We start from the raw sequence: 25,960 nt of genomic DNA on the forward strand, positions 1-25,960 counted from the left end.
AAACAGTGGTTGGAACAAGAAGGAATTAAATCAAATGAAGTATTTATTGATCGGATCCTTTCACCTGAAGAAGGCGAAGGCATGGAAGCGGCTGCAGAGGTGTCTGAGGTTGCCGCTGAACCGGTAGAGCGAACAGAGCTCCACCTTGGTGCCGGTCTCGAGGTCGTACCGCAGCAGGAGCTTCTCCTTCTCCACCACGATGAAGTCGCCGCACGCGCCGGCGAAGTCCACCGGCTCCTCGTGGTTGAACAGTATGTTGAAGCACCACGTCGATATGCGCCCCCCCCCCCCCCCCCCCACCTCCTCGCGCACGCGCCGCCACCGCCGTCGGTCGCCGCCCTCCTCCGCCGCCGTCATCATCCACACGCCGTGCGCGCCCTCCAGACCTTTGCGGGGTTGGCTCGACCCGTGGTCGTCGCGGACGATGTCGAAGGCGCACATCCGGAGCCGCCCGCCGACGGACCCCAGCGACCGCCCCACCCGGCCCTTGGACTGCTCCGGCTCCGGCGGCTCGCGCAGCACCGAGACGCGGCCGCGGGCGGTGTCGTAGCGGAGGATGCCGCCCTGGCACCGGCGCGCGCTCAGGTGCCGGTCCCGGCAAAGCCAGTAGAAGCACGTGCCGACATGGATGCCGGGGGACGCGGCGCCCGGCGCGGCGAGCTCCCGGGCGTCCCACCTGCCGGTCGTGGACGAGAAGGTCTCCATGAGCACGCGGCGCCGCCTGCGCCGGGCGAGGAGGACGACCGTGAAGGCGGCGTCGTCTTCGAGGATGTCGTAGTGTAGGCCGGAGTTGGTCTCGAGGCCCGGCACGGTCGTCGACGGCGGGAGCGCGAGCCAGCGGTTGGCGGTCGGGTTGCAGACGCAGAAGCTGTTGAGAAATTCCAGTGACCGGAACTCCACCCTAACCTCCGGTCATTCCAGGCGTGGAACTTCCGGCCGAACCTCCGGATGCTCTGTGTTTCTTTTCGGAAAATTGGGAAACTTGGTGCGGAACTTCCGGATATTCAAGAATAAGCGGAACTTCCGGTGTGACCGTTACGAATCTGAGTTGTCATAATGCTTCTGCTATATATACCCCTTGTATGCCGCCGTTTTGGGATGAGTTGAGTTCCTGAAATCTCCCTGCCGTTGTAAACACTCCCCATATAGTGAAGTCATCGCTGGCTGGCGTCCGTGGTTTTTCTCTCTCGTTGTTTGAGAGGGTTTTCCACGTTAAATCCGTGTGTCCTTGTGCTGTGATTTTTTCTTCGTTCTTCGTTCTTGCTAATCATAACAAGTGGTATCAGAGCCTCAGGTTCCGCCTAGGGTTTGCGACATGTCTACCTTGAAGTTTGATCTGCCGCAGTTGGACTACACCACACGATTCTCGTTGTGCAAGTAAAGATGCGGGCGATTCTCGCCCAAACTTCAGAGCTGAATGAAGCGCTTGATTCCTTTGGTAAGAAGGATGAAAATGAGTGGACTGCCGAAGAAAAACACAAAGATCGTATGGCTTTGTCTTTGATTCAACTTCATCTGTCCAATAATATTTTGCAGGAAGTGTTGGAGGAGAAATCCGCAGCAGCCCTGTGGCTGAAACTGGAATCGATCTGCATGTCTAAAGATCTAACCAGTAAGATGCATGTAAAGATGAAGTTGTTCACCCAGAAGCTGCAAGAAGGTGGATCGATAATATCTCATATAACTGTTTTTCGAGAGATAGTTTCTGACTTTGCAAGCTTCGGAGGTTAAGTATGATGATGAGGATTTAGCCATCTTACTCTTATGCTCGTTGCCTAGTTCCTATACAAATTTCCACGATTGAATTCTTTATAGCCATGACTCTCTAATCCTTAATGAGGTTTTAGAAGTACTTAGACAGAAAGAAAAGATGAAGTCTATGGTGCAGACCGGTGGGTCGTCGTCAAAGGTAGAAGCTCTGCAGGTTCGTGGCAGGACCGAGCAGAGGAACAACAACTATGGCAACCGAGATAAGAGCCGGGACGAAAAAGCTCGTTCAAAGTCCCGTGGAAAAGATAAGTTCTGCAGATATTCTAAGAAAAATAATCATGTCATTGAAGATTGTTATAAACTGCAGAACAAGGAGAAAAGGAACGGTACCTACAAACCGAAAGATAAATCCGATGGTACTGGTAAGGCCGCTGTCGTTTCCACCGACAGCTCTGAGGGTGAATGCCTCGCTGTTCTTGCTACTTGTATTTCCCGTGATGATGAATGGATTCTTGATACAGCATGTTCCTTTCATATTTGTTGTAACAAGAATTGGTTCAGTTCTTATGAGTTTGTGCAGACCGGAGATTTTGTGCGTGTGGGCAATGAAATCCTTGTCATATTGTTGGCGTTGGGTCCGTTCAGATCAAGACCCATGATGGCATGACACGCACATTGAAAGAGGTGAAATACATACCAAGTATGGCAAGAAATTTGATCTCACTTAGTACCATGGATTGTGACGGGTACAAGTACGCCGGAGGGCGTAGACTTTTGAAGGTATTTAGAGGTTCTCTCATTCACATGATAGGTGATATGAATTCTGCCAAATTATATGTTCTTAGAGGTAGCACTTTGCCTGATTTTGCTGCTGCCGTTACACCTAATGATTCTGATGATTGTGCAAAAACGAATCTGTGGCATATGCGTCTTGGGCGTATGAGTGAACATGGGATGGCATAGTTGGTCAAGAGAGAGCTGATCGATGGCTGCAACTTGAGTAAGGTTGAGTTTTGTGAGCACTGCGTTTATGGTAAGCACAAAAGGGTTAAATTCGTTTCTTCCGTTCATACCACCAAAGGCATATTAGATTATGTGCATGTTGATGTTTGGGGATCCCTCCCGTAAGACTTCTATTGGTGGTGCTAATTACATGCTTACCATTATTGATGATTATTTAAAAAAAGTTTGGCCTTATTTTCTGAAACACAAGTCTGATGTTTTTGGTGCTTTTAAGAAGTGGAAAGCTACGGTAGAAAATCAAACTGAAAGGAAGGTAAAAAATTTGCGTACTGATAATGGTGGTGAATTTATTTCTGATGAGTTTGAGGAGTTTTGCAGCAACGATGGTGTTGTTAGGCGCTACACGGTTGCCCGTACTCCACAGCAAAATGGCGTGGCTGAACGCATGAATAGAACCATCATATCAAGGGCCTGTTGCATGCTGTCCAATGCAGGTTTGCGTAGGCGTTTTTGGGCTGAGGCAGCTTCCACCTCATCTACCTCATAAACAGGTCACCTTCTATTCCACTTGACAAGAAAACTCCCATTAAGGTATGGTCTAGTAAACCTGCTGATTATTCATAGTTGAGAGTTTTCGGTTGCACCGCTTATGCTGACGTTGATAATGGAAAGCTAGAGCCTAGAGATGTTAAGTGCATTTTTCTTGGTTATAGTTCTGGAGTTAAAGCTTTCAGGTTGTGGAACCCTGAAGCTAAAAATATTTTACTGAGCAGGAATGTTATCTTTAATGAAAAAGTTATGTATCATGATACTTTGTCCACTGATGCCTCTCGCATTGAAGAGGAGAGACTTAAAGTGCAGGTGGAGCACGTTGATGAAATTGTTGACAACGGTGATGCTCAGGTTGATAATGGTAATGATGATGGGAACAATGATGATGAGTTCCACCCTCACCACCTGTTTTGCAGCAACCCACACGGTCTATTGCAGCTGACCGTCCGAAGAGAAATAAAGGTCCTCGCCCACGTTTAATTGAAAAGTGTGATCTTGTTTATTACGCTTTGAGTTGTGCAGAACAGGTGGAGCATGATAGTGAACCGGCCACATATAATGAAGTTGTTGTTTCCGGCGACCGTGTTAAGTGGTTATCTGCCATGCAAGAGGAGGTGCAATCTCTTGAGAAGAATGGCACATGGGATGTTGTGCCCTTGCCTAAACAAAAGAAGGCCGTTCGCTGCAAGTGGATCTTCAAAAGAAAGGAGGGTTTGTCTCCTAATGAGCCTATGAGGTTTAAGGCAAGGTTAGTGGCAAAATGTTTTAGTCAAATACCAGGTATTGATTACAATGATGTGTTCTCTCCGGTGGTAAAGCATATTTCCATCTGTACTTTCTTTGGTATTGTTGCTATGCATGATCTTGAGCTTTAGCAGTTAGATGTGAAGACTGCATTTTTGCATGGAGAGCTTGAGGAGAAAATAAACATGGACCAACCTGAAGGGTTCATAGTTCCTGGTAAAGAGGAGTTTGTTTGCAAGTTGAAGAAGTCCCTTTATGGTTTGAAACAATCTCCTAGACAGTGGTATAAAAGGTTTGATTCATTTATGATCTCACGTGGTTTTAGTAGATCTCAGTATGGCAGTTGTGTCTACATTAAATTTGCTGATGGATCACCTATATACTTGTTGTTATATGTTGATAATATGTTAATTGCTGCCAAGAGCATGAAAGTAATCACTACTTTGAAGGCACAACTAAGTAGTGAATTTGAGATGAAAGATCTTGGTGCTGCTTAAAAAATCCTAGGTATGGAAATTAAAAGGGACATAAAATCTAGATTGCTATTTCTTAGTCAGCAAAGTTACATTGAGAAAGTACTTTGCCGTTTTAATATGCATGATGCAAAGTGTGTTAGTACTCCTATTGCTTCTCATTTCAATTTGCCAGCGTTGCAATGTCCTACTTCTGATGAAGATATTGAGTATATGTCACGAGTTCCCTATTCTAGTGTTGTTGGTTCCTTGATGTATGCCATGGTTTGTTCACGTCCAGATTTATCATATGCTGTGAGTTTGGTCAGTCGTTGCATGGCTAATCCCGGTAAAGAACATTGGAAAGCTGTTCAGTGGATTTTCAGGTACCTCCGTGGCACATCCAATGCTTGCTTGAAGTTTGGCAAGACTAATGAGAGACTCGCTGGCTATGTGGATTCAGATTTTGCTGCCGACTTGGATAAGAGGAGATTTCTCACAGGTTATGTGTTCACGCTAGCTGGATGTGCTGTGAGTTGGAAGGCAACACTGCAACCAGTTGTTGCTCAATCTACAACCGAAGCAGAATATATGGCTATTGCTGAAACTTGCAAAGAATCTGTTTGGTTGAAGGGTTTATATGCTGAGCTTTGTCAATATGTTTCTTGCATTAACCTGTTTTGTGACAGTCAAAGTGCTATTTACCTTACTAAGGATCAGATGCTCCATGAGAGAACCAAGCACATTGATGTCAAGTATCATATTGTTCGCGATATAGTTGCACAAGGTAAATTGAAGGTATGCAAGATCAGCAATCATGATAATCCTGTTGATATGATGACAAATCATGTTCCTATTGCTAAGTTTGAGCTATGCTCAAGCTGAGTTGGTATAACTGTTTAGCTCCTAGTGGCTGTTGGCGTCAAAAGTGTTTTCATTGTTGTTTCAGGAGTTGTTGCTGTTCATGCTACAAGGAGAAATTTACTATAAGAAGAAATTTGTCTCAAGGTGGAGTTTGTTGACTTGTGATCCAAATCCCAGTGATCGGAACTTCCACCCCAACCTCCGGTCATTCCAGGCGCCGGAACTTCCGGCCCAACTTCCGGCCGAACCTCCGGATGCTCTCTGTTACTTTTCGGGAAATTGCGGAACTTGCTGCGGAACTTCCGGATATTCAAGAATATGCGGAACTTCCGGCCTCCAACCGGAACTTCCGGTGTGACCGTTACGGATCTGAGTTGCCCTAATGCTCCTGCTATATATACCCCTTGTATGCCGCCGTTTTGGGATGAGTTGAGTTCGTGAAATCTCCCTGGCATTGTAAACACTCCCCATATAGTGAAGTCATCGCTGGCTGGCGCCCGTGGTTTTCCCCTCTCGTTGTTTCAGAGGGTTTTCCACGTTAAATCCGTGTGTCCTTGTGCTGTGATTTCTTCTTCGTTCTTCGTTCTTGCTTGTCGCGTTCATAACAGAAGCCGGCCCGGCTGCGACCCAGCAACAGCCGCCCGCGCGACGCCACGATGGAGATGTTGAGCGTGGGGACGGTCTGCTCGAAGAAGAAGACGTAGTCATTGCCACCAGGAGGAACTCTGCCTCTGTCGGCTTCTACTACGGTCTCCTCTTCCGGAACAGGAACGAAATCATCGGCGCCAGCGCTGGGGAAGACAAAGCTGAAGATAGCGTCGTCGTCGTCATCGTCGTCTTCGCTGCAGGCCGTGTCGAGGAGCTCGGACGGGGAGATTCGGTCTTCCGGGCGGTAGAGAAGGCTGAGGACGGACTCGCCGGCGGCCGTGTCGTCGAGGAGCGCGGGCGGCGGAGGCACTTCCTGAAGCCGCGGCGGGCGGTAGAGAAGGTGGAATACCGACTTGCCGGCGGCCGTGTCGTTGAGGAGCGCAGGGAGCAGAGGCCCCCCCGCGCGCGGGGCTCTTCGTTTCCTCCGGCGCTGCAGTGGGTGGACGGGGTCTTCCGGGCTGTAGAGAAGGCCGAGGACCGAAATCTCGGTGGCCGTATCGTCGATGAGCACGGGCGGTGGAGGCCCGACCGCGCGGGGGAATTTTCGTTTACTCTGAGCCCACCACCGCAGCGGAGGAGGATTGGTGATGAGGACATCCCTGGTTTAATTCATTCATCATCTTCTCCTCATGAAGAATCACAGCCGAAAGTTGAAACATCGACAAAGAAGACATACTTGGGTCCCATGACAAGGAGCTGTGCTAAACAAATACAACAAGAGGTGAATTCACTCCTTGCTGCTCCTAATGATAATATCAATGAGAACTTTATACTACATAACTCTAGTGTGCTACTTGTGCTCAGGTTCACAACACGAAGTCAAGCATGCTGCCCCAACCATCAAACGACGCACGAGCAACTCCAGAATTCGTCACCAACCTTGCTGCAACATTGCGCATGATTATGGACTTGTCAAGTACATTTGGAGGTTAAAGATGGACAGCATATGAAGTTTACTTTCAGAAAAATCAAACGGCACGTCATTTGAAGCCTTGAGTCAAAAGATATGTGAGTTTCAATGCAAGTTGTTCAGGGCATTAAATGCTGCACGAGACTCCATGTGGCTGCCCCCTTCTACAAGCTGGTTACCACTCTTATGAGTCCAGACTTTGGACTGGTTTCACACCTAAGCTAAGAGGGGTGTTCCTAGTATAAATACCCCTTCCCTCACTTTTTCCCCAATTCTTTGGCAATTTGATTTCAGAATAGGTTAGCTATGAGCAACCAGAATCTTGTTTGAGAGTTCTCTACCCCTTTGCTCCTATAAAACTTGCCTTGTGAGATTGCAGAAGCGGTCGTCCGACGGCAGCCTCTCCGTGCTTCCAACTTTGTGTGTGGCTGTGTGGATTGGAAACTTAGAGTGTGGTTGGGCAAATACTTGTTGCAGGTCATTGCATAGGCGGTGGTTGGCGTCAAGATCGTCAGGTTGCACTATCATCTTGGTTGTTCGCAGCTAGGAACCCTAAAGTGTCGTTGGTTGGAGTCGGCGTTCATTACCGTATCCCTCAGGTGGTGTTAGTTATCGTGCTCGTGGAGATCCTACGTCGTGAAGATCGGGCGCCCCCGCATCATCTTTGGTATCAGAGCTTCGGTTGACACGGTAGGATCTTGTACCCTTAGTTTAGTTCATGTTCTTGTTCTTCCTATAGTCCAAAAAATTGCCCCACAAAAAGATTACCTTTACCTAGCCTTTTGCAGCCTAGATCTGTTGTTAGTGAGTTTTATCAAGTTCTTGTCCAACAGATCTTTTGTTTTGGTTGCTGAGCTTTTTTCCCATCATATGTTCTTCCCTTGTGTTCATTCTCATCACAGTTTTGAGATCTGTCCCCTCCACCAAATCGTGTTTATCTTTGTAATCCGGAGTCCATTTTTGTTGTTCTTGTACTTGTTGGAAAGCTCTCTTCGTGATGTATCCAGTGGTAGTTTTTAGATTTCAGTTCCAGTTTGTTGTCCACCCCCAAAATACAGATATGTTCATGTTACTCTGCTGCTCCAAAGTTTCAGCTCATGTTTGGGATTCTTGTGTTTTCCCTTTGTAAATCTTGTGAGGATTCCAAAGTGTGTGTCCAGATCCAAGTACCTTGTTGAAAGTTTGTAAAAAAAAGGATCCAAAAAAAAGAAAGATCTGTCCAAGTAAAAGTGCGTGCAGGAAAGAAAGAAGAGAAATCTGGGATTGTCCTTCACTCAAATATTGTTTGACCCCAATTTGTGTTATAAGAGTTGAGACAAGTGTTGTTTTCCAAATCCTTGCTTGCAGCTAATCAGATTCCTTTGTGTGTGTTGCTAGTCCTCAGTTCCATCTTGTTCAGCAACTAAGGCATTAGAATCTTTTTTGGATGATTACTTGGTTTAGCAACATCTAGATTGCAGATTTGTGTTTCTTTTGCTACATATATACCCCACCCAAGCTCCACCAAAATAGGCCCTGCATGTGCAATCCTCGATTGGTATTCGCTTGATTATGACTCTTTGTAAAACCAATCACCAACCCCACGATTGAGCCGGAATCTGCATTCACTTGGAAGTTACATGAGCTTCGGTTGGTAAGAGAAGGTGAGGTTGAGTTGTTACACCATCTACAAACACATCTCTTTTAGTGTAGGGATTTGCACTACTAACTATGGCAGGTGATGACATTGATGTTGAGGGCGAAGGGCACCTCAATCAGCCCATCACAAGGCTGCACTTCAATGCCTTACGTGATCATCTTTGTCGAGAGTTCCGAAACAGCCTTCAACCAATTGAAGAAAAGCAAGACAAGATGTCCGAAGATTTGCAGCAACTTATGGACAATGTCAATGAGCAGCTAAGCTAGGAGGGGTATTCCTAGTATAAATACCCCTTCCCTCACTTCTTCCCCAACTCTTTGGCAATTTGATTTCAGAATAGGTTAGCTATGAGCAACCAGAATCTTGTTTGAGAGTTCTCTACCCCTTTGCTCCTGTAAAACTTGCCTTGTGAGATTGCAGAAGCGGTCGTTCGACGGCAGCCTCTTTGTGCTTCCAACTTCGTGCGTGGTTGTGTGGATTGAAAACTTAGAGTGTGGTTGGGTGAATACTTGTTGCAGGTCATTGCATAGGCGGTGGTTGGCCTCAAGATCGTCAGGTTGCACTATCATTTTGGCTGTTCGCAGGTAGGAACCCTAGAGTGTCGTTGGTTGGAGTCAGTGTTCATTACCGTATCCCTCAGGTGATGCTAGTTATCGTGCTCGTGGAGATCCTACGTCGTGAAGATCGGGCGCGTCCCATCAATTGGGCATGTAACTTGGGGCGGACGTTGAGGCGGACGGCGTCGCCGGTGTCGGTGGGGACGACGGTGACGTGGGTGTATTTTACCTTTCCCTTGGGCGGCACGATAAAGGCGAAGGGGCGGTCGTCGAGGAGGAGCGGCCGGACGGAGAGGTGGCGGCAGAGGAACGTCGGTTCAGAGAGCACCGCGCGCCATCGCCGTCAGACGGAGGCGGCGAGGCGGTAGGCTTCCTTGGTGGGGAGCCGGTGCAGGATCTCGGAGACGACGCCCTCGTCCAGGTGCGGCATGGCCATGGCGGCGGCGGCGGCGGCCGGCGTGATCTCTGATCTGGGGTTTGAGTGGCTTGGCTTATCTAAAGGAACGAACCCGTTTATATATGCGCCCGCTGGATCTCTTGGCGTCGTTCTCTGCACCGTTTATTTCAATTTGGACGGGCGGGATCGCATGTCAGGTGGCTTGGCGCTGACGTTTATTCGTGTACAGAACGGTTACCGTCTTACCGTCGGTAGCGGAGAGCCGGAGACTCGCACAACTCATTGGATTTTTGTTTTTGTTTTAGCGAAGCACAACTCTTTGGATCGTTGATGGATTTTGGGGGCGCTTGTAATTGGGCCAGCGGCCTGAGCTGTCTACACGCATTTACTGGGCCCTCACGAGATCAAAGCTGGGCCTAGAGAGACAGATCATATGCGAATCCAGCCGGCTTGAGTCGCATTGGTCAATTCTAAAAAAAAAAACTGGCATTGCACGAATCCGGTTTTGTGAAATTTATTAAAAACTGTTTTAAATTTCATCTCTACTAAAATATACTTATAAAGACACCAACATTTTTTTTAGCTACCCACAAAACGTACACAAATTCAACTCTAACAACTAACATTACTCTGCTAATTTTTTAGCCATGTACATCTAGCTTTTAATTTGCGTCCGACGCACTCTGCCTCACCGATCTGCCTCTTCCTCCCTAACCAAACCCGAACTCTCCGCTGCACGCCCGCCTCTGCACACCTGCCTTCGCGCTCGACGCCCGCCTCTGCACCCCCGACTCCGCGCCTGACGCCCGCCTCTGCCCTGCCGCGCCCGACGCGCGCCGCCCCCTGCCGCCGCCACTCACGCGCCCGCCGACCCCCGCCGCCCGAATCCTCTTGCCCCGTCGCCTTGCGGTCCTCACGCACCGCCGCAGCTCCCGCGGCCCTATCCCCCGCGCCGCCGCCGAATCCTCACGCACTGCCGCTACCCTGCCCCTCCTCACGCACCGGCACCGCCGCCGTCGAATCCTCGCGCACTGCCTCTCCATCGCCGAGAGCCTCGCACACCTGAACGTCTCTAACATCGAGCGGTCTGCGATTGCAAGCATCCCAGTAATACACACCATCCGCATGGTCGCCTCCGACATCGTGCTCCACGGTGTAGTCCTCCCTGCTGGGGATACAGGGGTCGTGGTGTCTGCATCGTTTCCTGGCGTTGACCTCATCATGGGGTGGATTTACTCCTATAGCTCCTGGATTGATACGATCTCTCACAGCAGTAGGAGGCTGCTGCAGGAGGTGAGCGCCGCCAATGTAGTTAATTTACACGTGCATGCTATGAGGAGTATGTCAACGCCGGAGCGCCCTGTTCCCCAGGCATGGGATGTCATCCAGGAGCAGGCTACATCCATCCTTCGTGGGTAAGATATGCTTCGATTCAGGTATAACCAGCAGCCTTCATCCGTTACATTTGTTGTTTAATTCCTGATAGAGGTGTCTAGCTAATGCGTGCCTTTGTTGTAATCAAATTCAATGATGGTTGCCATGGAAGCATCATTGTAATGTTAATGCTGAGAAGTAAAGTTAATTGCATTCTCATGGAAAAATAATAAGTAAAATTTTGTAATTGAGAATTAATTCAATATACTTGTCCGATTTACATGAGACATAGGAGTTTCCTCTCTGCTGTAAGTAGATGGGTACCCTATAAGAAAAGATAGAACTGACCAATTGACTAATTTCCTATGCGTATTCTTCAATCTTCAGTGCAGCTGTTTTACTGAATTCTGATATCTTGGTTGTTTTACGAATGCTTCAATTGAAGCTATAGATACATTGGCGGCTACCTATTAGTTGCAGCATGCCTGTCTGTCTTAAAAACAATTGACTGGATGGTCTTAAATTCTGATTCATTCATAGGCACAGGAGTGAAGTGTGTGTGTGAACATCAGAGGCAGCCAAATGGTATAGTTGACTAAGGTACAAAATCTGAAAGCTGGTTTCAGGGATTCTAAACTCTTTTCATGTGACATGAGTGTTTGCTACAGAAGTACTCTATATCTATTCTTTAGTAAAGAATAAAGAAATATGCAATTACCTGCTCTTTGATATCAAAACGTAATGTTCAGTTTATGCTCACTACTCTCTGCACTTTATTCAGATAAGTAGGCAAATAAGGCATTCAACTTTAAGTTCTTGCATGAGCCATCTGAACGCTGAAGATCCTGATTCTTTTTGGTTGCAGTCAATTAAGGGGGAGATGGAACCATGAATCAGGGAGTACTGTCTGGTTTTAGAGAAATCATTGGGGATGCTTTTATGAACATGACATTTTGCTCTCTTTTTTAGTGAAAGACCCATGATGCAGATACCAAGACGGAGAACATGAACTATTTATAAATGTGGATAAATGTTGCAAGTCTATGTAAGATCAGAATTTTGAATGCCACCTTATTGTTTTGTGCTATGGTTTTGAAAACCGAACTTCATTGGCATCGGAACAAATATTTTAAACCCTCATTTTGCATCATTAGTATTAAATTGATATGATTAAAGTTGTGATTTTGTAGACGACTAGCTGAGTGCATGTAGTCTTTGCCTGTATACTAAACTGTTGTATGCAGTACATTTTTGCATGTTTAAGATGCTTACTGCTGCTTGGGCACCATAGATGTTTTCTAGCCCCTGTACAATCAATCTGATATGTTCTTCAGATTGAATCCTTAGTTTTTTCTTTTGCTTTTTGGGTCTCTTGACTTCAGTTTTGTATTGTTTTCTCCTTCTTTAATGAAAAGGCAGTGCACCTGCAATGGCAACAATAATGAGCTAATTTTCACTGTGGACCTGTGACTACTCAATTTTTGGGTACATATAGAGTGCTGGCTATGGCTTTTTGAACAAGATGAGCTCATGGACATTCTTTTGAAAATATGTCCAGATTAAAGCACCCCTATGTTCGCTTCTGGTGTATTGTGTGACCTTTGGGCATTGTGCACTCATGTATGAGTATGTGAAAAATGACTCGCTCGAAGATCTTTTGTATTCAGCAGCCAAAGCTCGGATGAAGATTGCTTCTTGGAAGTTCCCTATGCTCTGGAGTAAGATAGTTTGTGAAGCCTGTGAAAAAAAGAAGGTAATTCATCTTGTTTTGAATTGTCGCATGTTTTCTAAGATATTACCATATGTTTCTCATGATTATGTAGATGAAAAGAGAGATCAAAATACTTCAGAATCGCTCTGGTGGTCCAAATATCATGAAGCTGCTTGATATCGTTAGAGATCAGCATTCAAAGACACCAAGCTTGAACTTTGAATACATTAACAACACAAAATTCAAATATGATGACGATTCTCTGAATTTTGGTTGCATTGACTATGTGTATATTACAGATGATTCAGTAGTCCCCATGTCATGGATAGTTTATTGGACTTTTTCTTGATTCATTTGCAGTTGGTGAATATTTTCCTTCCATTTTGTTTAGTACTAAATAGCTTAGTGCTCAGTTTGTGGATGCTGGAACGGAAGCGTTTCTTGTAAGACTATGGTTCGATATAATTTCATCAATAAATCTCTTTTGTAAACCGTGTCTGTTTGCCGCCTGCCATGGTCCTTTATCCTCTACTACTCTCAGCTCTTGTACATTTAATTTGTTGCTCCTGATCTCATTTAATTTGTAATGTACTTTTCTGCTCGTGTATTTTATTTGAACTAACGTGTGGATTATCATTTCACGCGAAGCGTACGTCGTTACACAGTGACAAATATTTAAATTGCATGAACGTTTTAGAACGTGCGTGCACATGCACACTTACTAGTTTTCCATAAAAAACTGTTTTATGCGCTAGACTGGTAATTAAAGATTTCGATTTATTTTTCTTAAAAAATAGACTTCATTTTTTAGAATTAAAAAAAAGTGGGCTGGAATGGCTCTTTGTTCCGATTCAGCTGGCCTGCCGTGGCAAAGGGGTGGAAACTTAAAACAAGTGGGCTGGAATGATCGAACGGGCTGGACCGACGGTTTCACAAGAATTACAGGCCGTCCGACCCCGTACACGTCGTGTTTGCCCGTGGTCGCTGGGTCCGTCGGCAAGGTCGGACGGCCTCCCCACCGGCGACGGCGACCTCCCTTCTCGTCGGTGACAATCCGATTCGAGCCCTGGTTCGCAGGCAGCGAGATCTTTCCTTCGAGCCCCCCCGCCCCCCCTCCCCCTCCTCGCACTGGCCAAGTCAATTCGAAATTCATGGAGGGTCGAGGGGGATCGCCTCCGTCTTCCGAGTCCGGCTGACGCCGGCGTCCAGCGTCCAGGTGAGCCTGCCTTACACGCTAAGCAGTGTTCGATTAGGCTATTTAATTTGTTAACTACTCCCTTGGAATGGGTGGGTCTGTCTGTTGTTGTTTTTTTATTGCGAGAGGTGGGTCTGTTCTAATTGAAAATGCCACCACCTTCTGGGTATTGATGCCTTCTCAAATGTTCAAGAGACAAGCATCTCGATAAAATATTCACGCGCCAATCATAGTCATAGGCATTACCATGTGGGACTCTTCCCAAATCAATTGCACACACATCTTTGATCAAACGTAACACAAACAAACAACTAAGAGGGGGGCCGGTGCTGGAGGGGATGGAGGCGGCTCTTGGAGCAGCAAGCGGGCTCGTCAGCGGCGTGGTGAAGCAGCTGTCCGATGAGTTGGTGGAGGCGTATGTGGCCAGCGCTCAGCTCGGCCTCAACTCCGACAACATCAAAAGGGATCTGATGTACACGCAAGGGCTGCTGCACGAGGCCCGGCAGCGGGGTGCGGCTGACAACCCCGGCCTGCAGGGGCTACTGCAGCAGCTCGCCGCCAAGGCCGACAAGGCCGAGGACGCCCTGGACGAGCTCCACTATTTCATCATCCAGGACCAGCTCGACGGCACCCAGTATGCGGTGCCGGATCTGGGTGATGGCCTCCACGGCCATGCTTGCCATGGCCGCCACGCTCTTCGCCACACTGTCGGTAACTGCCTTGCGTGCTTTTCTTGTTCGTGTACGATGCAAGATGATGATGATGATGATGCTGGTGCTGCTACTGGTACCAATAAACATTATAGTGGCGTTAATGATGGTCCGGCTGATAAGTTGCCATTCGACAGAGTGGCCATGTCCAAGAAAATTAAGTCAGCGATAGAGGAAATACACTCCCTGTGCGAACCTGTTTCTGAGTTGCTCAAAATAATTCCACGCCATAGCAGCAGCACTGCAATTGTCAACTTGAAACGGCCTCTCATCGGATCAACCGTTGCACAGGATACATTGTATGGGAGGAGAGCCATCTTTGAGAAAACTGTAGATGATATCACTAATGCCATAAACAGCAGTGAAACCCTTTTTGTCCTTCCTATTGTTGGCCCGGGGGGTATTGGAAAGACAACTTTGGCTCAACACCTGTATAATGATAAAAGGGTACAGGAGCACTTCCCTGTTAGGGTTTGGGTCTGTGTGTCAACTGATTTTGATGTGCTTAAGCTCAGCCAACAGATCCTTAGCCTCATAGAAGGAAGCAACATCGCAAATCCAACAACAAGTTTGGACCAGCTCCAAGTATCCATCGCACAGAGACTCAAGTCTAAAAGGTTTTTAGTTGTCTTTGATGATATATGGGAATGCAATAGCCAGGGTTGGGAAAACTTGCTAGCTCCATTCATGAAGGGGGAAGCCAAGGGTAACATGGTTCTTGCCACAACTCGGTTCCCATCTAAAGCTGATATTGTGAAAACAACTGATCCAATAGCACTGAAAGGTCTGGAGCCTGATGAATTCTTCACATTCTTTGAAGCATTTATATTTGAAGGGAAAAAGCCTGAGTATTACCAAGATGACTTAACTGGTCTTGGAAGAGATATTGCAAAGAGGTTGAAGGGTTCGCCTCTAGCAGCCAAAACAATTGGTCGGATATTGAAGAAGGAACTATCTCAGGAACACTGGATTGGAGTTCTTGAAAACAATGAATGGCAAAAACAAAAAAATGTTGACGATATTATGCCATCCCTAAGGATTAGTTATGATTACCTTCCTTTCCATCTGAAAAAATGTTTCCCATATTTTGCTCTGTTCCCCGAAGATTATAGGTTTAGGAATTTAGAGATAACAAATTTTTGGATAGCAATAGGAATCATAGACAAATATGAGAATTACATGGAAGAACTAGTGGACAATGGTTTTCTCGTGAAGGAGAATGACCGTTGGTTGAATCAATACTATGTAATGCATGATTTATTGCATGAACTAGCACGGAGTGTTTCGTCACAAGAATGCCTCAATATTTATAGTGGTGAAAGTTTTAGAGCCGATGACATCCCAAAATCAATCCGACACTTGTCCATTACCATGGAAGATAGATATGAAGAGAATTTTAGGGGAGAGATGGTAAAATTAAGGACGAAGGTAGACATTGTAAACTTGAGAGCTTTGATGATTTTTAGACAATATGGAGATACAATTGATGAGATTTTGAAAGATATTTTGAAGGAAATAAATGGTCTCCGTGTCCTATTTGTAGTAGTCAAGTCCACAGAATCTTTGCCACGCAACCTTTCAAAAGTTATCCACCTCCGATACCTAAAAATTAGTACAAATGGCGTTCGCACAGAAGTGATTTTGCCTAGCACACTATCCAGATTTTATCACTTGGAACTATTAGACTTAAGAGGTTGGTATGGTAGTGATAAGTTGCCTAAAGACATGAGCCGCCTTGTCAATTTACGCCATTTATTTGCTGGAAATGAACTCCATTCCAAAGTTCCTGAGGTTGGAAAGATGAAGTGTTTACAGGAGCTGAAAAAATTCTGTGTTAAGAAAGAGAGTGTTGGATTTGAATTGAGTGAATTGGGGGAGTTAGCAGACCTAGGAGGAGAACTCGGTATATATAATCTTGAAAAGGTTGCAACCAAGGAAGAGTCCATGAAAGCCAAACTGGTGTCAAAAGGTGATTTGAAAGAGTTGAAGTTAGTCTGGGGCTTAAGACGCCATCTGAAAGAATCTGGTGTCCTTGACGGTACAACAGAACCATCTGATGTTCTTGATGGTCTTGAGCCACACCCTAATGTTCGATCACTTGTCATTAAAAATCATCGTGGTTTAACAGGTCCCAGTTGGTTGTGTGATGACATTAGCCATTTTAATGCTGAAGTCTCTCCACCTAGATGGTGTGTCTTGGGTCACTCCTCCACCTTTTGGGCAGCTATTGCATCTCATGTCACTCACATTGATTCGAATTTATGGGCTTGTTCAGATCAGACCTGGCGTTGGTGCTGTTACGGATAAAAGTTTTATGCAGTTGAAACAGATTGTTCTTGATACTTTGCCAGAACTTACCGAGTGGGTTGGTGTGCCTAATGCCCTTCCCTTTTCAAGGCTTGAGAAAATCTTTTGCAGAGAATGTCCCAAACTCTCTACTCTGCCCTTCCTGCTAGAGTGCTCTACTGGCTCTTATAACCATCTGTTGGAACTTGAAATTAAGAGTTGCCCTAAGTTGTTCCTACCCCACATGCCTCACACTTCAACACTAACTCGTGTTTATGTGTCTGGTAGTCCAGGGAGGATGGAGTATGCTAGACATGGATTGTCTTTGACGTCGTATAGATGTGCATTAGCCTGGCACAATATGGCCAGCAAATTAGAGAACATCACATTTGTAGGGAGATCAACAATCCCAGGGGCAGAACTCCCGAAGCTAACCTCCCTCAGGAAACTTGGGATTCACGAGCCAAACATCCTGATTTACGAAGAGCCAAGCATCCTGTCAATGAAACTGCTCTCAAACCTCACGTCCCTCACCAGTCTAGAACTTGTAGATTGCACGAATATAACAATGGATGGGTTCAATCCTCTCATCACAGCTGTCAACCTCAAGGAATTGGTGGTCTACAACACTACAGAAAATGGTCCTCGCTCTGTAGCCGCTGATCTTCTGTCAGAATTGGCGATTGCAACAACAAGGCGCCGGGGCAAACTATTACTACCCCCTGCAGTTGACTCCTTTCAACTGAAAGTGCTCTGTGTGGATACCATCTCAGCGGCGCTTGCTGCTCCCATCTGCAGCCTCTTCGCTTCTACCCTCCACACATTACAATTCAAATTTGATGAGCGCATGGAAAGCTTGACGGAAGAGGAAGAGAATGCACTTCAGCTCCTCACCTCTCTCCAAAAACTAGAATTTTACGAATGCCCGGGTCTGCCATCCCTCCCTCAGAGGTTACACAGTGTTTCTTCTCTCAGGACGCTACAAGTCTTTTATTGCCCGGAAATCAGGTCACTGCCAGAGGAGGGGATCAACACTTCTCTGCGAGAGATAACCATCATGGAATGCAGTCCTGAGCTAAAGGAGCAAGCGAAGAAATTAAAAAGAACAAACCAAGATTTGCAAGTGTATGTTGCGTAGCCCAAGGTAACAAAGTCTGTCCTTACTTCAGACTGCTTCTTTAGATTAACTCTTAAATAGAATCTCATCAAGTGAACGTCTTCAGGCTGAAGTATGTGATCCAATTGCCCCAGAGATTGGAACCAGACATGTGACTGAAGTGCTGAACGCTCCTGGGAACACGCAACAGGAGGTGCAACCACCTATCGAATCTCCAAAGTGTACATGCATCATCTTGTAACAGCAGGTGCAGACTGTGTACAAGCACATTTCTGAACTCCTCCAGCAACCTTACCTTCTCTCGCTGGGAGTTGTTCAAAGCTCTCCCTCGGAGATAAAATGCTGCACTCCAAATTCATGTCAAAGACAAGCTTCCTCAGCCTGGTGTCAGTTCTTGCCCCTGAATCAAGGCGAACTCTCCAAGAGAAGCTGAATTCTGTCTGTCTCTTTTACTCGAAGCTGTGAGTGATAAAACCAATGTGGAGGCGATGGAGGCCTGATGCTTCATGTTTCTGTTTCCCCCCCTGATGGGACTGTGTCTTTAGTTTGTGACAAGCCAGTTTTTTTTTCAACTCTTAGTTTTGCTTCGGAGATTTTTTTTCTCTTTGAGGGATACTATTACAGTTCTGCATATGAAAAAAAATTCAAAGCAAAGGCGGCGCCTACAACTGATCAATGGGCCTGGAGGTGAATGCCTGTTTCTTGTTAAATAGAATCTCATCAAGTGACGATCTTCAGGCTGAAGTATGTGTTCCAGTTGCTCCAGATGTTGGAACCAGACACGTGAATGAATACTGCTGGGAACACCAAACATGAGGTTCAACAAACCTGTTGATTCTGCAAACTGTACGTGCATCATATTGGAATGGAACATCTATGTTAGTACAGTACATTCTCATCGGTCATCATCCCAGTGTTACAAGCTTATGCTTAAAATGGTGTTCTTACTTCTTTCGTATAACGATCTTTCTTCTCTCAGTCTCAGGAAACATCCAGGCTATGTTCCTATCTAGCTTCTGTTATTCCTCCTTTATTTCACAAGCTGGCAACGTGATCTTCAGGTAGTTAAGCTCTTCTTATATGGTTCTGATTTATGTTTGTCTCATCATTAAACCTTGTCGCAGTTATCATGATTCATAATCCTTCTCATAAACAGTTGACACCATTCACCGGGCTTTCTGCTTGGAAGGACAAACTGGCAAATGGCAATGGCATCCTGCTCCTTGTTCGATTGTAGGTCCGGTGGCTTCAAGAGGACGTTTTACGTCGCTGTTTGCTGGGCTTTCACGGGATGACTGCCATGGCTCCTCTTCGGATTTTTTATTAAAAAAGCAGGAACTTGAGCTTATTACTAGCAAAAATAGTTACATTTGGTACAGAGGTATTTTGGGGGCCATCATCAAGCCAAGTCCAAAGAGCATCTTCTCTAAGTCGGCGTTTAATTATGAACCGTTGCATGACAAAACTCGTTCAAGTCATAGACTTGACGTGGATGCTCACATTTAACTGGATATATTTCAGAATTTAACCGACACTATTTTTTCAGTGGTAGGTGACGTATCCGTCAACAACGAGGCGTCTGCGGTGATTTCGTCGATCTCTCAAGAACTGCCGGCTCAATGTCTTGGAGGTACTCAGGGTTTAGCGTGTGCGTGTGTGCGTCTGTGAGTGTATGCGCGTGTATGAGCGTCTGCGTTTCTCATGTTTCACCGATGTTTTTGAAAGAAAAAATGTCAGCGATGAGCGACCAAGGCCAAGGGCGGGAACTCGGCGCTCCGGAGATTGGGCAATTAACAAATACGGAGTAGATAAAACGTCTTGGTTTTCAGAGCAGAGAGACGTCATGAGCAAAATGCATTTTCACGTATGATCTTAAGAGATTTCGTACTCAATTTTCCAGCCTGATATCGGAGTAGAGTTTTCTTAAGAAGAGAGGGGCCGGAGAAGTCTTGATATTGACCAGACGACTTTCGGTCAGACATGGCGGCATGCTGGCCAAAATTAATCGAAGAGAGGGGGATCGAGGGTCAGACGTCGCTTGCAGGTGCAGCCTCTTAGTTTGATGTAACACCGTGAGCTTTTGTGTTCCCAATTAATTAAAGTGGAACTGTAATACATGCTTCCTCTTAGTCTGAGGTAAACAGCGTGGGCTTCAATTAGCCCTGCGAAACACGAACCGAACAAATACATGTGCAGTTGCATCACGTGTTCCTAACGTCTTGTCTGGTGTTAGTGTATTTTTTAGTCACTGGTGTTTTGATATTTGAGAGTTTTGGGTGTTAACCCAAAACACTAGTGTTTTGAGGAGTGTTTGAATTTGGTAACAAATGGAGTGTTTTGTTGGGAAAACTAGAGATAATCTCCTTCAAAATCTTCATACCAAACAACCATTTGAGGTTTATAGTGTTTTCAATTTGGAGTGGATAATGCCTAAAAACACCCCAAAAACTCTGGTACCAAATACTCCCTCCGTTTTTTTTAAAATGGCATATTAACTTTCATTAAGACAAGGCTTTGAACACAAATTACTATGTTAAAGTGTGGTTTATATGACATGTAACCACAAATATCATGAAGTACTTTTAATAACGAGTCTAACAATACTAATTTCATGTCATATAAACATACATTGACATGATAATTTATGTCAAAATCTTGTCTTAATGAAAACTAATATGACAATTTTTAAGGAACGGAGGGAGTACGAGTACGGCCTAAAGGGTTCTGCAGCATACATGAACGGTAAAACGTGACCGGTTGAGCTGTAGCCTCCTGAAGAAAGTGAGATTAGTATAGCAACTCAATTGAGCTGACTTTTCATATATTACTCTGACCTAGCTAATTCGTGTGTGTTTCCCCATATGGCATTGGCAACGAGACTCTTACGTATCATACTCCCTTTTTTTACCTTTGCAACGAGTGTGATGTGAATCATGCGACACGTCACGCAGTGTGAACAATGGGAAAACATGGAAGGAATAGTATTGTACGTAGTACATATACTCCGTATAATAAAGCAACACCCATGTTTGTTGGCTGAGCATGTGAACCAACCAACAGCCGAGATCGATCAGATTAGTCCCAATTTATAAAGAACGTCAAATGCTGCTGTCACGTTAAACATGCGCGCGTACTTTCTCACAACGTTATTCATGCAGTCATATTATAGTATAATTACCCCAGTTTCAGCCTTCTGATTAATCTCGGTATTTTTCTTTGGCCACAAAATTAAGATTGATTTCAGAGGACAGTACAGTATGTTTACGAACGTTGTCACTGCATGGGTATTCAGGTCTAGCATGATCAAACAAATTAGATCCATCTGTTAGTCTATGTTATCCAGAATATACATATTGGCCTCCAATCTAATCCTGTTTGGACTCGGAACGAGCCCGGGTGATCGTTGACCCGGCCAGAGAAGCTGGCCTGCTCAGCTGCTCTTCTCTGACAGAGTGACAGGTGCTTAAAGAAAGAAGGACGCAAGAGCCCCGTTGGATGTCCACTTGGCACTATCTTTGCCGTCAGTTTGCTCTCCGGCCTTTCGGGCAACCACAAACGGAAAGGAGTAGCTCATACCGTTGGCCGTGAAGAAGTTTTAGAAAGAAAAAATGGCTACACTAGGACAAAGTTATCTGCATCAGTCACAGCAAATCAATTGGAAATTAGGTCCCTGCAAAGAGCACGTCAGTTATTCAGCTTTGAAGGCAGTAGCAGCCGCAGCCGCAGCCGCAGACACACCGAAGTCAAATGATCAGGTGGAACAGCGACTGGTCTACGATCATTGCAAAAAGTCCTGGCCTGGACCCTAGACCCCTTCTTTCCTTATTCTTCATCGGCGTTATGCGTACTAGTATTTTTTTTTCTGTCGTCCTTCCATTTTGCGTCATGATACAGGCAATTTTTGGGCTAAAATTGGTCAAACATTTTCAGCTCCTTTGTGTTATCCTCCCTGGAGGAAGAAGAAAGAAGAGAACGAGAGAGTTGGAACTTGGAAGGCTGACGGGAAGCCCGAGGTTCTCCCTGTCCTACGTGTCCGGCGGCCAGACACGCGCTTTTACTTTTTGATGATGATCAGGACACACTTGTACTGGTACGAGTACTGCGCGCCTTTAAAGTTGACCGTTCTCTTTGGCCGGATCATCAGTGAACGAGTGAATCGTCGCCGGCAGGAAAGACCGGCAAACTAAAACCGTCAGTACGTACGTCTCTCGCTTCCGTGAAAAGCTAGCATAACCCAAGCGCGGCCAGTGTTCAGCGAGCGCTCTTTCTTTCGAGATCGAGATCGAGATCGAGAGAGGCGTCCGATTTTGTGAATGAATGTCGCTGCGGTTTCTGAAGATCGCCGTGGATCTAAGCCGTAGCAAAGCAAAGAACCTCAAACAAACAAAAAAACAGTGGTATCCCTTTCGTTCAGAAACACTCCACTCGTGCTGCATGGAAAACTAGAGCGCAAATGGGGGTTCAGAGATAGTACTGCAAGCCCGTGATAGGCACCAGGAACAAGAGCCCGTTTTATTCCTGCTGCTGTGGGAAAGAAGGCAATATTCCTCCTCCTCCCGACCCGGAGCATCGGAACAGGCAGTAGGTTATATAAACTGGCTGACGCGTGGTTCGCCCCGGCCGCGGTCACCGCGTCTCCGGAGACGGCCGGTCGCCAACACGTGTAGCGTGCGAAACGACGAAATCAGTAGTAATCCTGCCGCGGCAGGCACAGTGGAAACGCGAGAAAAGATCGATGGGTCCAAAACCCAGCGCGGAAGACGAAACCCCGGCCCACCCCGACGCGGTCCATTTGCATTCCGTCCCGCGTCTTCTTCGCTTCCTCGCTGTCTGCGGCTGCCTTTCTTTTCTTTCTTTCTTTCTTTCTCCCCCTTTTACCTTTTCCACGGCGATCTAATTTAATCCCGCGCCCGTTCTTTCCTGCTCCCCAACGAAGCTCAGGCTGTCCTGCCACCGCCCGCCACTCGTCTCTCTCTCTCTCTCTCTCCCCCCGCGCGCCGCAGCCGGCCGTACAGCGCCTCGCAGATGACGGCCGCCGCCGCCGCCGCTACTGACTCCCTCCAATGACCCCCGCGCCCACCGTCCACCTACCGGCGCTCCTCATCCCCTTCCTCCTCGTCCTCCTGCTGCTCGCGGGGGGCGCCTCCGCATCGACGCTCGCCGTCTCGGCCGGCTCCGCGGTCTGCGCCGTCGCCTCCGAAAACGGCACGCTCTACTGCGCCGTCCCTGCGCTCCCAAACGCCACCGCCAACGCCTCCTCCTCCTCCGCCCAGCCCGTCGCGCCGTCGCTCGTCTTCTCCCGCGTCTCCGGCGGTGCGGGCTTCCTCTGCGCGCTCGGCACCGCCCGCGGCTCCGGCGTTGGGGATTCCGTCGACCGCGCGCTGCTCTGCTGGCCGCCGACTGACCCGGGGAGCCTCAGGCGGGTCTACAGGGGCGCGGCCACGCTCGCTGACCTCGCCGTCGGGGACACCCACGTGGCAGCCTACGACGCGCAGGCCCGCGGGATACGATGGTGGCGGCGGGGGTCAGACCAGAGCCAGAGCCAGTTCCCGGAGCTCGTCCTCGGCGCCTTCCGCTCCATCGTCTCCGGCGACGGCTTCACCTGCGCCCTCGAGACCACCAACTCCTCCGGTGATTCCAAGGTCCGCTGCTGGGGGCCGCAGGGCAGCGCCGTGGAGGCGGCGTTCGCGAACGCGACGTCCGTCTCCTCCCTCGCGGCCGGCGGCTCCCGCGCCTGCGGCGTCGAGGAGGGGTCCGGCGGCCAGGTCATCTGCTCCGGCTCCGGCGCCGGCGCGCTCGCGCAGACCGGGATCTACCCGCACGGGCTCGCCGTCGGCGACTCCCACGCCTGCGGCCTCCTCCGGCCCAACCACACCGCCGTCTGCTGGAGCCTCGCGGGGCCCACCCCGACCCTCTACTACCCGGCCTACGGCACGCCCTTCGAGCTCCTCGTCGCCGGCGGCAACCTCACCTGCGGCCTCGTCAGCACCAACTTCACCGTCGAGTGCTGGTCATCTTCTTCCTCCTCGGTGGCCGTCGAGCTGCCGCTGCCGCCGGTGCTCCCCGGCGCGTGCGTCCCGGACGGCAGCTCCTGCGCCTGCGGCGTGTTGGAACGGTCGGCGGAGCTCTGCGCCGGCTCCGGCGGCGGCGTGATCTGCAAGCGGCTCTGCGAGCTGTCACCGCCGCCGGCGTCCCCGCCGCCTCAGTCGCCGCCACCGGCGGAGGCGCCTTCGAAGGGCGTGTCCAAAGGCTGGATCGCGTTCGCCGCCGTCGGCGCCGTGGGCGCCTTCATCGGCCTCTGCTCCCTCGTCTACTGCTTCGTGTTCGGCTTCTGCAGCCACAAGCGGATCCACAACTCCGTCCAGCCCAATCTCCCCGGAGCCCCCGCCATAGCCGCAGCAGCTGCCGACACTAATGTCGGCGTCGCGGCGAGCCCCTACGGCTCGCCCAACGGGTCACGAGCTCGCGGCGTTGGCGGCGGCGGGGGACTGTTCCTGCGGCGGCAGCTGTCGCGCGCCATGACGCGGCAGCGGAGCGGACCATCGTCGTTCAAGGAGTCCACGGAGGAGTACACCTTCGCGCAGCTCTCGGCGGCGACGGGCGGCTTCGCTCCAGAAGCCAAGATCGGGGAAGGCAGCTTCGGGGCCGTGTACCGCGGGAAGCTCCCCGACGGGCGCGAGGTGGCCATCAAGCGCGCCGGGGACTCGCCGGCGCGGAGGTTCCAGGAGAAGGAGAGCGCGTTCCGGTCGGAGCTGGCCTTCCTGTCCCGGCTCCACCACAAGCACCTCGTCCCCCTCGTCGGCTACTGCGAGGAAGACCACGAGCGGCTCCTCGTCTACGAGTTCATGAAGAACGGCGCCCTCTACGACCACCTCCACCCCAAGCTTGATTCGCCGTCGTCTTCCCCGTCTCCGGTGGTGGCGTCGTGGAGGCTGCGGATCAAGATCCTGCTGGACGCCTCCCGGGGCATCGACTACCTGCACTCGTACGCCGTGCCGCCCATCATCCACCGCGACATCAAGTCCTCCAACATCCTCCTCGACGGGAACTGGGTGGCCCGCGTGTCCGACTTCGGCCTCTCCCTCATGGGCCCGCCGGAGACGGAGGAGACAACGGCGGCGGCGGCGGCGCCGCAGCATTACATGAAGGCGGCGGGCACGGTGGGGTACATGGACCCGGAGTACTACGGGCTGCACCACCTGACGGTGAAGAGCGACGTGTACGGCTTCGGCGTGGTGATGCTGGAGGCGCTGACCGGGAAGCGCGCCATCTTCAAGGACGCCGACGAGGGCGCGCCGGTGAGCGTGGTGGACTACGCGCAGCCGAGCATCGTGGCGGGGGAGCTGGGGAAAGTGCTGGACGGGCGCGCGCCGGAGCCGACGCCGCACGAGGCGGAGGCCGTGGAGCTGGTGGCGTACACGGCCGTGCACTGCGTCAGGCTCGAGGGCAAGGACCGGCCCGCCATGGCCGACATCGTGGCGAACCTCGAGACGGCCTTCGCGCTCTGCGAGGGCAGCGCGGGGGGCAGCCGCGGCCGCGGCAGCGGCAATGGAGCCGGCGGCGGAGGGTTTGGGAACAGCTCGTCTAGTGCTAGCATCTCCTTGACGTCCATGGAGCTGTCCGGGAGGAGGGAGGATTAGTGGTATAGTCGCCATTGAATCCATCAATTCGAGAGCTTTCAAACTGTGATTAGCCCGGGAAGAAGGGGTTCTTTCAAAACTGTTGGTTAGTTCAATTTTTTTGATTTTCCGGATAGATTGGAGGTCCGTCCGTGTGTGGGGAAATATCTCGTTCCACGCATTTGGTTCTTGGTGGCTGTACATGATATACACTTTTTAGATCCATCTCTTCTTCTTCCTCCAAAGAAGAGAACATGAGTAAATTCTTTTCCCTGGTTTCCATGATTTTTCCATGATCACTCTAGGAAACGGAAGTGCCTTCTCGACTTTTCAAACACAAGGCCTGAATGGTCATCGTTCATTGCTAGTAGTACACGTTTTGGAGTTTTCAACGACACTAGAATCAAATTCCAACCCGTGAGCATTTCGTTACTACTCCTCCCCGGTTCCTCTTTATCTTCTTCTTCTTCTTCTTTGGTCAAATTCAAAGCCGTGCAAGCACGCTCGACGCA

General features: G+C 48.6%; 2 protein-coding genes, 1 long non-coding RNA gene and 1 pseudogene across 3 annotated transcripts; all 4 read left to right on the forward strand.

The window, feature by feature from the left end:
- Positions 1-11,715: 11,715 nt before the first annotated feature.
- LOC104582768 lies at positions 11,716-13,012 on the forward strand. Its single transcript, XM_024460231.1, has 3 exons — positions 11,716-11,855; positions 12,369-12,563; positions 12,634-13,012. Exons 1-3 carry the CDS (start codon positions 11,841-11,843, stop codon positions 12,868-12,870), a joined length of 447 nt encoding a protein of 148 aa, XP_024315999.1. The 5' UTR covers positions 11,716-11,840; the 3' UTR covers positions 12,871-13,012.
- A 406-nt stretch (positions 13,013-13,418) lies between these two features.
- LOC112271165 lies at positions 13,419-20,066 on the forward strand. The gene is made up of 2 exons (XR_002964110.1): positions 13,419-13,737; positions 19,376-20,066. It is a non-coding gene; the product is annotated as an uncharacterized LOC112271165 (long non-coding RNA).
- LOC100825905 lies at positions 13,987-19,961 on the forward strand (annotated as a pseudogene).
- Positions 20,067-22,656: 2,590 nt separating the features above from the next.
- On the forward strand, positions 22,657-25,733 carry LOC100826219 (putative serine/threonine-protein kinase-like protein CCR3). Its single transcript, XM_010233502.3, has one exon. The coding sequence runs from the start codon at positions 22,893-22,895 to the stop codon at positions 25,467-25,469; it is 2,577 nt and encodes an 858-aa protein (XP_010231804.2). The 5' UTR covers positions 22,657-22,892; the 3' UTR covers positions 25,470-25,733.
- Positions 25,734-25,960: the final 227 nt, after the last annotated feature.

This window comes from Brachypodium distachyon, chromosome 2 (genome assembly GCF_000005505.3).
Source record: "Brachypodium distachyon strain Bd21 chromosome 2, Brachypodium_distachyon_v3.0, whole genome shotgun sequence".
In the NCBI taxonomy this organism is placed as follows: domain Eukaryota; kingdom Viridiplantae; phylum Streptophyta; class Magnoliopsida; order Poales; family Poaceae; genus Brachypodium; species Brachypodium distachyon.